Source organism: Astatotilapia calliptera, chromosome 1, assembly GCF_900246225.1.
Source record: "Astatotilapia calliptera chromosome 1, fAstCal1.2, whole genome shotgun sequence".
NCBI lineage: Eukaryota > Metazoa > Chordata > Actinopteri > Cichliformes > Cichlidae > Astatotilapia > Astatotilapia calliptera.
The window spans coordinates 28,220,673-28,234,953 of record NC_039302.1 but is presented as its reverse complement, the minus strand read 5'-3'; the positions used below and the strand labels follow the sequence as shown (position 1 = coordinate 28,234,953).

Genomic DNA, 14,281 nt, shown 5'->3' with positions numbered 1-14,281 from the left:
GTGACTGGCTGGTTCCAATGCCTTCTTTTATGTTTTGCTATTTTGATAGAAGGTTCTTTTTGTACCATCGCTGAACAAATTAGTACATATTTATGTCTTGTATTAAATAATTTTAATAGATTTTCTTTCACCAGTTCACAAAGGTGACCCAATTATGTGGGTTTGCTGACAAGCGCCTGTCACTGTGTGTCATTTGTTTCTCAGTAAGTACAGCCTTCAACAGAAACAGAAATTATAGGAAGGAACGAACCAAAAATAGTGTGGCAAGACCCAAAATATTCTCCTCTCTGGACCAAGCATGAATAGACTAGATCTGAGACTTAGTTTCCAGGCTTCCCATAAATATATATATATACATAGGTGTGTGTGTGTGTGTGTGTGTGTGTGTGACTGTCACAGGCCTCAATGTGTATCCACCTCAAGTGCAGTGTTAAGCCAGGAGAAAGGAGGAGCGAGAGAACAAACGACATGGCTGTTTTTGTTCCATCTGCAGGAGGCTGATGGAGACACAGCAGCACACAGATGCACGTCCTCCACACACGTGGACAAACGTGTCACAGCATGAGCATGGATAGGAAAAACATTTACGCTGAGTGGTTCACAAAAACTCTTTATAATATATATTTATTATGAATTATTTTTTTTTTTAAGTTGATATTTTCAGACTGTTAAAAAGGCATACATAAATGTATTCATGTTTGTCTTTTCTCCTTTTTGTTCTATAAAACATAGAGATGAAATCATAATTTAGCCAAGATACAGACACAAAGATGACAGGACTGTGGTGTCTTTGTTTACTGAAACTTTTCTCCCAGAGATCTGTGGGGAACCGTCAGCAGCAAGAGCCTCCTCTTGGCTCTAGTCACTAAGCAGATTTATACTCAACACAGAGGCGCCATGGGTCAATGAACAAACACCTTTACTTGTCAGTGAGCTTTCTGACTGACACACAGTACCTGTGGGTGGCCCCCGATATTGCTCAAATCTCTGGCTTTGAACACCAGATCAACCCCGTTTTCTCGTCACAGACTAGGCCAATCAAACGGAACGAAATCAAAGCTTTGTTCATCAGCTCCTTTTCTACCTCTGTTAAATATGTGTCTTTGGGAGGACCATGTCTTTTATTATTTTAGCGAATCAGAAAGCAAATGCAATTAAATGTATCTGTTTAATACATGAACAAAAAAGCCATTTTTAGTCTCATTTTCTACATCCAGTTTCACTTGTGATATTTTGTAATTCACTTTAAGGAGTTGCTGTCAGCAGAAATTCACCTTGTTAAAAAGCAAGCCAACTCAAATGATAAAGGATTTCTTTTAAGAGTGATTTAGCTGGTAGAGCAGGCAGAGCAAATCCTTAAGCCTGGATATTTTCTGCACATTGTTTTCTAGGGGTGTAAAGTCAGTCACATTTAATCCTTCAATAGTGCTCAAGAGATGCCCTCAATCAAATCCAGATATTCCCTGTGCCCCTGAAAGCGCCTCACAGCAGCAAATTCTCTCTGGCTCAGTGTGAGTGGGTGGGTGGTAGTCAACCAGAGAGGCAGATAAATGTGTTTTTCTTTTACATATTACACTCTTTAGCCTCGCAATAAAAGCACGGTTATGTAGTTGTTTGCTACTTTCTTGCAAATGCAGTGAATTTACTGACAGTCAATAATGGAAATGGAGGAAAATAACACAGAATCGGTCTGGATGATGGTGATGGCAGGATGGTTTGATCAGTTCTTTATGTGCAGCAGGATGCGGCTGCCAGGTTTGTTGCAGTTAATGTTTTTTGATTTAATCCAGAGCTTTCTGACTGCCCTTGCGCTGCCATGATAATATGCCCAGAGGGCTACTCATGCAGTAAGTAGAACAGGAGCCTCCCTGGATTTATAGCAAGGAACATGTTCCTCTCTCTCAGAATTAATCTCCTTAGTTTGGAACCACAGGAAGAAAAATGAAAACAAAGATTGGATCTGCCTCTTATTTTGGAGATTAAATTTTCTTTTTCCTATTTTATTTTATTTTACTTTGGTTTTTTTGCCTTCAGTTGTGGACACCTATTATTTTGGCATGCAGTATTTGTCATTTTTCATTAGGGAAAATTGCTTCTCGGTGCAAAGGCAGATGTTCGGTTCTCAGCAGTGTGCTGCCATCGCAACCATCTTTTTTAGTAGCACTAAACAGATGGTTGTGGGTGTTAGATTGCTGCCACTACATGACTTTTGAAAACCCTGTTGAGGGTGGTGGACTGTATTAGGGCTTTTCCAACATACAAAAACAATGTTGCTGCCCCCTAGAGAGGTTTATAAATCACATTTTGCAAGCTTTTTTGGGGGGGTGGCTGTAAAAAGCAAAAAGTGGAAGTGCAGCATCTGGACAGGAACTCTGACATCCGGGGAGGGGAAGGTATGAGGTAGATCAAGAGAGGGTGTGGTGCTTGACTTCTGACCCTGATCAGAGGGTAGGGGTCAAATGCAAAATATAGGCTGCAGCAGTGTTGCTACATGCAACCTCACGGTCAGGCCAGTCTCTGCAATTTGTCTTGACAGATGTGCCCCCTCCCTGTTTACTAAACGTGTATCAACAGGAACTGACGAGATGAATAAGACGAGCAGTAGGAAAGAAGGAAGAACGAAAGGTTGGGAGGAAGAATTTTTTTTTTTTTTTTTTTTTTTTTTTTTAAATGCAAATAAAGGTAAGGAGGCCAACAAGGCTCCTGTCTCCATACACAAGCCTGGTTTAGCAGGGAGTCTCAGTCCACCGCAACAGTTTATTGAAGGCAGCATGCCTTCAATTAAAGGGTTCTTTCCACATGGTGTACTCACCCCACCAATGTAACACCTCCCCCATTAATTTTCCCCCTTCCTTGCAACTTGCTTTCTTTCCCTTCTTCCAGAGTTATTTGTTCTTCTGCAACAAAGGTAGGGCCTAATCGTGGTAGGATCTCATAACACCAAGGCTTTTAACTGCCAAGATCAAAGAGTGCAAGTTTGTCTAATGCGGGATTACGTTCAGATACGGGACCTGGCAGCCTCACCTCACTCCACCCCTACACCACCACCAGTGGCGGGTAGCTCCATTAGGCTCAACGCATTGCTCATTTTTCCGCAAGAGCTCCCTTGGGCCAAGAGGCAATTATGCAGTAGTGTGGCATAATATTTCATTCTCTTCACATCGCATTGCTCTATGGTGGTTCTGGCCGCTAACAGCTTCATGTGGCCCAGGAGGAAAGGTGCAGGCTGCTAACAACTTCATGTGAGAAGAGGAAGGTTGGAGAGGGGAGGAGGCGGTGGAAGAGGGAGAGGAGAGTTCTCAAGGGCATGATGCTTCATTAGCATCGTCAGGTCTTTTTCACCTTCTTACATGGAGAGTGAAAGGGTGGGCATGCGTTTTAGTTGTGGTCAGGTGATGTTAACTAGATTTGCGACGTGACTCATGAGTATAAAAATGTACACTGGATTGACAGTTTTGCTCCTTGCATGCAACAGTTACAGGGGGAAAGTCATATTTGGTTAACACGCTTAAGATGTTTTACTTTGTATTTCCACCGCCTTTGAACAACAAAGCAACGTTCAATGCCTTCTGTTTCACTGATGATTATACATGTAAACAAAAGAAAACGTAGACGTTTTATAACTGATGTCTATAGACAAACTGGCAATGTTCCAGAAACCAGTTAATGGTGTATGTTCCAGGAGGGTACCAAAGTTTAAAAACGGAGCCCTTTCTTGAACTCTACAAAGATTGCACAAAGTATAATGTCATTATGCCCACATTTGTTTTTGTCCAACCACCATGATAGATAAAATCACCTCCTCCTCCTTCTTCTTTTTTTTTTTTTTTTTGATCCTGCTATTTCTTTTCTGGCACTGTAAATCCTTTCCTGCATTTCATCTTTTCCTGAGTGGTGGCACATAAACTTAATACAATAAGTATTTGCTGCTAAATGATGTCACATTCATAAGGAAAATCCCTTTCTGGGTTGAACAGCAGGGTTGAGGATGTGGGTTGTGCCCACATCTTTTCTGCCAGTTGCAAACATCCGTGTTTCTTGAAGAGAGGTCAATCTGAAAAAAAAAAAAAAAAATTTCTAATGCATTAGGTCACCAGGTGGTCATCATTTCTGTTTGTGCGTCTAGCCAAGAATTTAAGTCTGATGGAGAAATGCTGACAAGTAGTACAAAGGTTGCTATGAAATCATACATTAGGTAGGTTGTGGGGAAAATATCTAGTATGTCATATTTCTTCTTCAAGTGATACTTGATGAATACACTGTAGCACTGTTTCTGTGTTTTTGTATTATTAAAACGAGCATGTCGTGTGTCAGTACTTAACCACTTTGTGTGGTGACGCCATAATGCAGTGAATCACTACATAATAGGTGTTTGTCTGCTTTTTCAAGCTATTTTTTATTACTCAGTTACACAGATATTATGGAAAATTGTTCTACAGTGTATTGGGAATTGCTTTTTTTGTGACACTGTTATTATTGTGGCTAACCTGTCGTTCCTGTATTATATCAATAGTTATTCTGGGATCCACCTCCAAAACCAATGATTAAAGTATTTCTACACTAGAGGGAATAGGCTCAAAGGATTTAAGGCTTTATGTGGCTTGAGAACTAAATTGAGGCTACAAAACATTTTATTTAAAAGAAACCACAGCTTGCTTCGCTTTTGTGACATCAAGATCAGGGGCGTTATTTGGCCCTTTGACATTTTCACATAATTTACGACAAAATTATTCTAACGCTTGTGACGGTTTCTGTTGGTTTCAAAGAGTTGTTAAATGTTACAGAGAGAAAGAAAATTGGTACTTTATATTCAACTCGGTTCTGACAGTGATGGGCATGTTCATCGAGGACCGCTGTGTGATTTCTACGCTTTATGCAGAGAGCTGCTTTTGCATGAACTCAACCTTTTTTTTTTTCTTTTTTTTTTATTTCAGTGCAGACTCGCTTCCCACTTTCTGCAAATAGCAACAGCAAACTGTCACTGCCATTCACTGAATAATAGTTGTAGGAGGCCCTGCCTTTCAATTTATTCATGCCCAATTTTGCTTTCTGACTATTGTTGATGGCAGATTTCAGTGAGAATAGCCTGCTTTTGACAGTGCTCTGTACCTGATATCGCAGGACTTGTGCTATCTGCACCCATCTTATGCCGGTATTAACTATTGCATTGCCTTGCTATTTTACATATGGCCTCTGACTGAGATGCTTCTAGCTGTTGTACAAGAAATGCATTTGGTATTTTAGACAAAGCACATTCTTTTAATATTGTACAACAGTGTTTTGATAACTTGGCTCACCACAAGTTACTACATTGTTAGTCTGTTTTTTTGCTGTTTATTTTCTAAATTTATTATTATATTTTATTTATTATTTCTATATTACTGTAAATTTGCCAAACCCACTAAGTGAGGGACTTGCTCAGCCTATGGATACTTTCTCATTTGAACACATAGAAAACAAGATTCTAGTCTTCAGCTTGATAGGTGATGCTAGTTGTGCCCTTTGGCCATCAAACTGATGTCACTGGTCACAGTTTTATTCCTGTATTAACACAGATGCTAAAAGTGTAAATGTGAGGCTACTTCTTCCATATTTCTTCCATATTCCGTGCTTTACAAGAAATATCCACTTCAGGCCTGATAAAATATGTTGCCTTTGTGTTTGCCAGTGAACCTACAGTCATAACTTTATAGCTTTCATCTATTAAGTTTTATGTCAGAGACCTAGCATTAACAATGAGTCTTTCTCATGTTTTTTAGAGATCAGGTCTGGCGGGAGAGGTCCTAAGGACGGACCCGTGAGGCAGCTGCCCTTGTACGACACACCATACGAGCCAGCTGAGAACGGTGGCGACTCAGACCCTGACCGATTGCGCTGCCCCAGAGAAAGCAGACTGCCCCAGGATGATGAGCGACCCCCTGAGGAGTACGACCAGCCCTGGGAGTGGAAGAAGGAGAGGATTTCCAAAGCCTTTGCAGGTAGGACTGACTGACCGAATTGTTATGACCACTGAAGGAGAATATAAACCTCACTGTAACTTACGGCACAGAGAGAAGTAAGTGAAATAAATCTTGAAAGTACTGCAAAGAAGACTTTTGAACAAGAGATGCATAATGCACTTTTACTCTGAAAACATTATTTCTACCTTTTTAGTAAGTATCTTTAAAAAGGGGGGAAAAAACAAACAGAATTTCATTTCGATCTGTTTCGCAGTCTTTGTTCTAATGTCAAATGCTCAGAGACTGAATCTAACGGCTCAACTGTCAAGCTTTTAACACAACGTAATCTGAACCTGTTTCTCTTTACTAACCCAGACGTCTGTTTTTCCAGCACTAACAAATTTGATTATGGCTTCTGTCAGGTTATGAGGCTCCCGTTGCTGCTGCTGCTGCTGCTGCCTTTACCTTTCTGTTTAAGCTTTTTCCCCCCTCTCCTCTGCACCTGCTACTTTCATTTTGCAGGTGTCCAGAACACTGTTTACTGTTTTCATCCAGCTCCTGCCTGTTTAAACTAAGTTGATACCTACGCTGCTCAGGGAGGCATGATTGGTTGCGCAGGTGCATGTAGGTCCAGGTAGTCACTGTGGTTTTAAGAGCTTCAGCATGGCTAAAACAGCCATAACATCAAACAGGGCTGTTCCTGGAAAGATATGCCGCCAGAATATAAATATGCACCCCAAATTAAAAAAAAAAAAAAAAAAAGTATTTTATCCTTTTTTTCAAGAAAATCAGCAGTCCTTGACTATTTTCAATCGCCCCATTTTTCTCTTCATATATATATATTTTTGTTCTTTTTCATCCTTGAACAGCTCTGCTTTGTTATGACTGCATTAGCTACGAGGGCTCTGTAAATGGCACTGGATCAGATCCCTACGGCAGAAAGGACTCCAAATCCCTCACAGGTACCAATGGAGGCGGGACTGGGGATTGTCTCCTTTTTTTTTCTTTTTCTTTTTTTCTTCTTTTTTTTTTGTATGATGTTTTTAGAGCTTTTTGAAACTGATGCCTGAACCTCTGGGTTGCACTCTACTTTCTGGAAATGCTGTTTAAAATTACAAGCTTGTTTTACAGTTTATTAGCGATGTCACGATTTGATTAACATTTGAATCCTAAGTGCTGTTTTCTCCAAATGAACCCAGCGGTCACCTACTGAAAAACGCCTTGGAAAATGTTGCTAATTAGAATGACATTATCAGTATGCTACTTGCACAATCCCCCAGAGCTTGAAGTGGACTAAAAAAAAAAGGCAAAGGCATGGTAGAAGTACTTCAGATTAGTCTTTCAGCAGGCGCACAATTTTAGCAAGTGCAGTAGCACTGCTTAAAAGAAGAGGCAATGGGGTTGAAGGGTGCAGGGGTGGAAGTGAAGCAAACTGTGTTTACTCGTCCACCCTTTGCAGTGTTAATTATTCTTTTTCCATGACAAGAATAGTGCGGTTTGGCTTTCTGTGGAAATGATCATTATACAAACTGAAAATATGGCAAAGTGGTCTCTGATGCACAGCAAAATAAAAACAACACGCATGCATTATTAAAACCACGCATGGCCTCAAGGCTCATTTTGGTGTATAGTTGAGGGGGGGAACAAGTGGCAAAGCTTGTAATTTGGTTTTTCGACATGCAAAAGTAATTGCGCGGTATAGCACCGTAAATCAAAACTCACTGTGATGCAAAGTACAAAAATAATTCACATTTTTGTAATTAAATTTCTTTATAGTTAAATTTTTTCTACAAATGTCTCTATTTTATGTGTCCTTTATTTTTCCCTTTGTGCTCTGAAATCACAGATGAAGTGCACTGCAATAAAGTAAAACGGTTACAATACAGAAGATGAAAGAGGCATTAATCCCTTGTGGTGTTGTGCTGTTAATGGGTTGTTTCAATGGACTTCACACAGTCACGCAGTTGAAGGGAATTATTCCATAAATATCATTTACATGCACAGCTACGTTTTAATATCCAACAATAAAGCATGTAATTAATGCCACATCTCCAACCCACTTTCATCACAATTGTTGAATCTAATTTGGATGTAATGCCTCGAAGAGCCGGTCAGAGCTAGTGACTATTTCAAAACGGATCCATCCCAAATCGCTGGAATAGCGCACTTTTCTATTTGTGTAGATTATTTGTAATGTTATTAATGATGGAGAAGGTCTGCTCCCTCATTTTTAAGTACGTGTAAAGTCTTATGTGGCATTGCAAAGGAAACAAACTCATGAATCTCATTTGCTGGAGAATAGTCTCATAAGAGTATTTGGTGCATACCTGCAGGTAATGAGAGTACTGGTATGTACCAATCAATGGTGCTTACAGATAGCATAAGTTCTTGAAATAAATGAGAAAATTATCTTTGTCCACTGAGAGGTTTTGGGCTAGTTTTGAAGATTTCCACAGATAGATAGCATTCAGCTAGATGTATCTGACTGTGGCAGGAGTTGTGATTTAAGGGATTCATTGGCTCATGTTAGGCAGAGTGTAGTGAGACTCTGTAGGCAAATGTATAAAATAAATTTGTCAGTGTGTTCATTTGTCATCCTTCCATGTTTCCACTTAATTTCTGTTTCCTGTTTACTTCTGTGTACCCTCGGCCCCGAGGTTTTCATAGGAGTCGCGTTCTTTTGCCTGTGCTAGTGATTAGTTAAATAAGGGATGCTGCATTCTTAATCACTTTCCTTCTCTCCCTCATTATTTTTCTGTCAAGCAGCACTCAGGAGAGTTTGTTTAAGACACTATTTACCAACACATCCCTCTTTCAACTCCCCCCTCTTACAGAGAGTGTCCCTCTTTTGATGATGATTAATTCAATTTCCAGTGCATGTCAAAGTATATTGGTTTGGAATTGAAGAGATAAGTCTTTAAGTTGTCTTTCAAGGAAAGCTGCAGTGTAAAAAGTACTTTGATTTATTACTGGATTGTGTTCTGTTTTATGCTTAAGTCAAGCCGAAATAATTCCCCAACATTTGAACAACAGAAAAGGGAAGAAAGGAAAAAAGAAGAAAGACATCTCTGAGACAAGCCTTGTCAGCATGGGCTTGTTGCTTTCGCAGGTGTCAGTGCAGACCAGCCTTGGATCCTGACATCAAGGGGCTTAGAGAAAGTTTCATACCTTTCAAGCTTGAAGTTTGTGTGCTTGCACCCATGTCTCTGATCTTTGCAACAAGCTTACCTGCGACTTCAGGACATTATACATTGCTTCAATGTTTAAGTCATGTGAGCCAAATGCTTAGCAGTTATCCCCATTTAATCTCTTCTGGCACGGTTTTAAGAGTTAGGTTAGGGCCCAGCTACTCTTGTCTTTTCCCAGAGATGCTTTATTGCACCGCTGTCGATTATATTTTGGATCCATTCGTTTTCTCATTGCCAGGAAATCTGTGGCATAAATGAGTCACAGATCCAATACGGAATTGTCCTACACCCTTAGTCGAGACAGGGTTACTCGGGCGGTCCTGTAATTTTAGATCATGAACTTTCTGTGCGTTAGAGCTTGAGAAGCCTAAACGCCTTTTTTTGTCATTTACCAAACCTAGTTGTAGTTGAAGTGATTGTTCGATTTTCAGAACCACTAACCATTTTGCAGAAAAGTCGATGTTTTGACAGAAAAAAACAAAGGTCCAAATTAAAAACTAAACATACATGAACATGTAAAACAAAAACCTTGGCTTAATTTTTATCATAAGCTTTAAAAATATTACCCAAACCACCAATTTAAAGAAGTAACTATATTTTCCAAGCTTTCCATTGTAAATTTCTATCAGATTTTGTAGGACTAAATCTGATTTAAGTTTTTTTTATGCAGAATATGACAACATTTTTATTTGTTTTATATATAGATTTGTAATTGTTTGACTGTTCATGTTCAGATCTCCCTGATTTCCATTGTGGTGATGCTGCCATGCCTCCAGATGTCAGCAGTTAAGTAAATACGTTATCAGGCTGCGGTAAGTTGTGATTCCAGCCTTTCTGTGCTCAGATAGCCTGTTTTTTAAAATAGGACTAATTATAGCTCAGTGGGCTTTTTAGGTTTCCAGAGGGCACTTCTCCTCAGCAACATTTCTATAGTTGCTGAAGCACTTTACGCCTGTGTAATATAAATGATTAATGATATTGTTCACCATTTAGATTTAGAAGCGGTTTTCTGAACCCATCAAAACCTTCACAGTTCATATTCCCACAATTATGTGGGAAATGAAAATGTCGCCAAACAAAGTATTAGCACATAATGAAAAAAGATGAACAACCTTGCTAAATTGTGCAGTAGGTGTTTCAAAAATAAAGGAAAAAAAACAATTAAATAAGTACCAAGTGCCGCCTACGCCCTCCCACAGTGGTATAACACGGTAATGCAATCTGTATAAAAGACTATTTGTCTTCATTAATGCTGGGGAGGCAAAGTAGAGTAATGCTCCTTGCTGCAGCCCCCTTTTCCTCAGCTGTCCCTATCACAGCCTGCCTGCACGCCTGTTCACAACACTTGGTCTGGTGTTATTATTCACTGTTGAACTATCTCCTGACAGGTATGCAATGGAATGTAAATCCTCTGCCTTGTTAGGGGGTTGGGAGGCTGTGTACTTGCGGTTTAGTTAATCACTCATCCTCACTGTCCCTCTCCACCCCAGCGCCACACCATACTCGGCTGCCGAACACAGGTACTCGACACAACCTCTATCCTTACTCCCTGGATGCTGAGTAAGTGATGGATGATTCTGGAGGTGAAGTGTGACCAAGATGCATTAGAATTTGACCATATATGAAGCGTTAGTATATGAGGCCCGTGTAGGGTTTGTCCATATGTCTATCACCCTGTACATTTTGGCTCTGCATATAGTATCCTCCCTCTCACAGCCAGACGTGGACACGTCGCCATTGGAAATCCGAGTGCTGTCTCAGCAGGAGTGGGACTAAGAGCCACTGTTACCTAATCTCCTTGCCCTGTTACCTGCTACTAACTCCTTTCACTTGACTCCTGGCCTGCAGGGTACCGTGCATTTAACACTGAAGATCAGAGGCAGTGTAGTCGCTTAGCCCCTCAGGTCTTGGGAAACTTTATGGGTTTTTTTAATGAATCTTCATGGACTTAACGACCTAGAAATCTGAGATCTGATTCTAATGTTCTAAAATAAATAATTGATTCAGTTACAGTCCTACCGTGGTGTCTTGCAACAGGGTTAAAGCCAGCTGTTTTGTGGGTGTCGGGGTTCAGTTTCTCTGTGCTTGGCTGATCCGATATCCCCCACCGCTGCCTGTCACTCTGCAGCGCTGTCTCGTCCTACTGGCCTCTGCTGCAACACCCTGCTGATAACCTTCCTGTCAGCCCTCTTTCATGAGCCTCAAATGTGTCCCACCGTTCTCTACGGAGCGCTGCTGCCATGGGTCTTATCTTCACTCACACACATTGGCCACACACAACAGCACTGTAAACCTCCCGCTATAAGTGTAGAAGCAGCGTTTTGCCAGAAAGCCCCCATGGAAGCTCCTGCTGGCCAGCTGTCAGTAACCCATCTTTCCCTTCTCTCTATATGGAAGAGCATGGAAAAAGGCCTTGCTGTCATCTCTTAACCATCACCCATTTTCTGTGTCACTTTCATTTTTAATACAAACGCAGGTCCTTTCAAAAGAAAGCCGGACTATGTAATGTGATGGATACAGTATACCGGAAAAATTATGAAGTGGCATTTCAGTTCCCCTGGAGCATTACACAGTTGTTATCTGTAATGATTTGAGTGCAGATGGAACAAACACGTCTTCGGAAGAGGCTGTTTTTGTATTTCGAGCTCTTCCGCTCATAATGTGCGGCATAAACATCACAATACTCCAGCTTGTTTTGAATATGCATGCAATTAGCCAGCCAAATTAAGCAGAACTAAATTAAACGGCATTGGTGGAAAACAAGCATAGCTGGTGATTTATGGTGCTGCACTGTTTACAGTGATGAAGTGCCATGGGCTAATGAAAAGCCCGGGTAAACAAATACCTGGCTTTGAGAGGAAAAAAAAAAAGAACGGCTCCTGGAAGAACAAAGGAAAGGAAAGCGCATACCCCTATCCATTATTTTTTTATTCTTTTTATTTACTACACTGTCAACACAAAACAAAGTACATATCCAATGGGAGGAGTACAATGGGAGGGACATGAGTGATGGGTTTTCTTTTCAAATTTTTAACATGGCCACTTTTGAGCGACAGCTGCTTCGCAAGTTCCAGACAGGCAATAACCTGCTTTTTGTGTCAACAGGAGGAGGTGTGTACTAATATTGAATGAGGATTATCCAGGTGAGGAAGGTTAGACGACAAAAAAGATCGGATGTATTCACATGAACGTTCAGAATTATTAATTGGGCTCTGCATTATTTCTCTTTTCATTTAGAAAGGTGCTGTGCAAATATGACTCAGATTATTAACACATATAACTAACCTAACCTACAAAATGCACAGTATTTATGTCATACTGAGCATGATTTACATTTTCTACTTGATATGCGTGTGCGGTCTCTGATGCAGTTAACCTGTACACAGAGTACAATTTACCACCCACAGACCTGATAATGGGTCTAAATCTACATTAGCTGTAAACAGGTATGTATTGATAGAGCCAGTGTGGGCAGTGTGATCTGTGAAAATGTGGGCTGCAGTGTGCTAAGCCTTCAGGTCCATGTGTAAATCACCTGAACTGCTGTTGTCACCTCGGTGCTGAATATGAATTTGTCCCTGCAGTGTAAAGATGCACTCATCTGTGCAGCAGCGTGGCATCTAAAGTCAGTGACAACCTTAGGAGTAACAATACCTTAAAATGCTTCACAAGGTGAGGCACCCAGGTTTAAAAAAACGCACACAAACACACCCAAAACCCTGACTATTGAATCAGTTTTCCTTAATTTTCACAGTGCTAAATGCTATTATTCAGCTGTGCAACCAAGCGAGTCTGAACCACGCTCGCTGAAATCATCTCCTCGTCCCCACACTGAGGCTGCAGAGTGGAGGCAGCCTTCTGCTCCCCCAAACAATTACACGCTAATCTGCAATGTGAAATGAGTATTAGGCTTTTAATCTCATAGGAAGAGAGTCCCCTACTTCACCCCAAAGTAGAGGAAGTTATATTATCTAGCAGAGTTTTTGACCTTCTGTATCCACTCCTCTAGCCTACACCTCTCCCATCAGGACAGACAGCAAGCAGCTCCTCCTTCCAGCCACCTTTCTCTAGATTAGCCCCCTGACACCCCAGGCCCGGCTATTTAATTGCTTGTCGGATTGAATATTCTCCAGTCTCCCCTTCATCTAGCTTGCTGATATTGCTTCTCATTAACATGTCCTGTACCACCACCATGGTTCAATTCCTTTCAGGGAGGAAGACAGGTTCATAACATTATGTTCATCCTCCTACTAAAAACTAGTCTGTGCACCAGCGTTAATAGTATATCTGATTTGCATCAACCCATATATTTGCCTGTTGTTTGTCCATGTTTGAACAATTCTGCCACTCCCTTTATTGGACAGATGACCGAATATTTGCTGTATATCAGTCACAATGAGGGTTTCGGATGTTTGGGGTTTGTTCTGAGAGCCTTTCTTGCCATTGTTGTTCCGTACTTTAAACTTAACGTACTCATCGAATGCATTTGGTTTTGATAAAGGAGATAAGAGAATGAAGGATGACATGTATTTAATAGGATGACGTGTTTTGTTTTTTGGTTTTGTTTTTAACTTATAAGACCTTAAAAGAAACCGTTAATAGTTATGTGCCAAAAGTAGCTGCACATTAAAATTCTTTTCTTTTACAGTACTTTCGTAACTGGAATAAAATCTCCAGCACCATGGACAGTGACCTTAGAATTTGCTCAATCGCTGTGGCTTTGATGGCACAAAGATGTCTTTTGAGACCTCTGCAAAATCTAAGCAAAAATAACACAACCACCCGAGGAACATGCAGTCGTTCACCAAAGCTATTACCCATGGATTGCATTTATTTATTAGCCTTGGCTCGATCACTGGCTTTCTCTTGTATGAAGAAAAACATTCCCCTTTCTGTCTCATTCATTAATTATCCTTGGCTGGTTAAAAAGTGGCCCTGTGCTGGAAACAGATGTGCTGCTGCATGAGTGCTCAATTATCCTGGTAAAGCCCCAACTGCATGAGGCATACATTATTTAAGGGGCAAAGCCAGGGTAGCGTCCATTGCCTTCATGGATTACTCTTAGGTACTTTTTAGCTACAGATATTGTCTACACTCTGACTTGGCTTAATATAGAGGCCTGGGGTCTTTGTCATCAAACACAGCACCAACTGT

General features: G+C 40.7%; 1 protein-coding gene across 4 annotated transcripts in view; it reads left to right on the top strand.

The window, feature by feature from the left end:
• shf (Src homology 2 domain containing F) overlaps positions 1-14,281 on the top strand; it is a 92,964-nt gene that overhangs the window by 64,041 nt on the left and 14,642 nt on the right. For 3 of the 4 annotated variants that reach the window (XM_026172887.1, XM_026172880.1, XM_026172905.1), the window contains exon 3: positions 5,760-5,978. In XM_026172887.1, the coding sequence (XP_026028672.1) occupies positions 5,760-5,978 (219 nt within the window). Of the gene's footprint in view, positions 1-5,759; positions 5,979-6,808; positions 6,902-14,281 lie in introns of all 4 variants that reach the window. The other variant, XM_026172895.1, reaches the window with a different exon arrangement.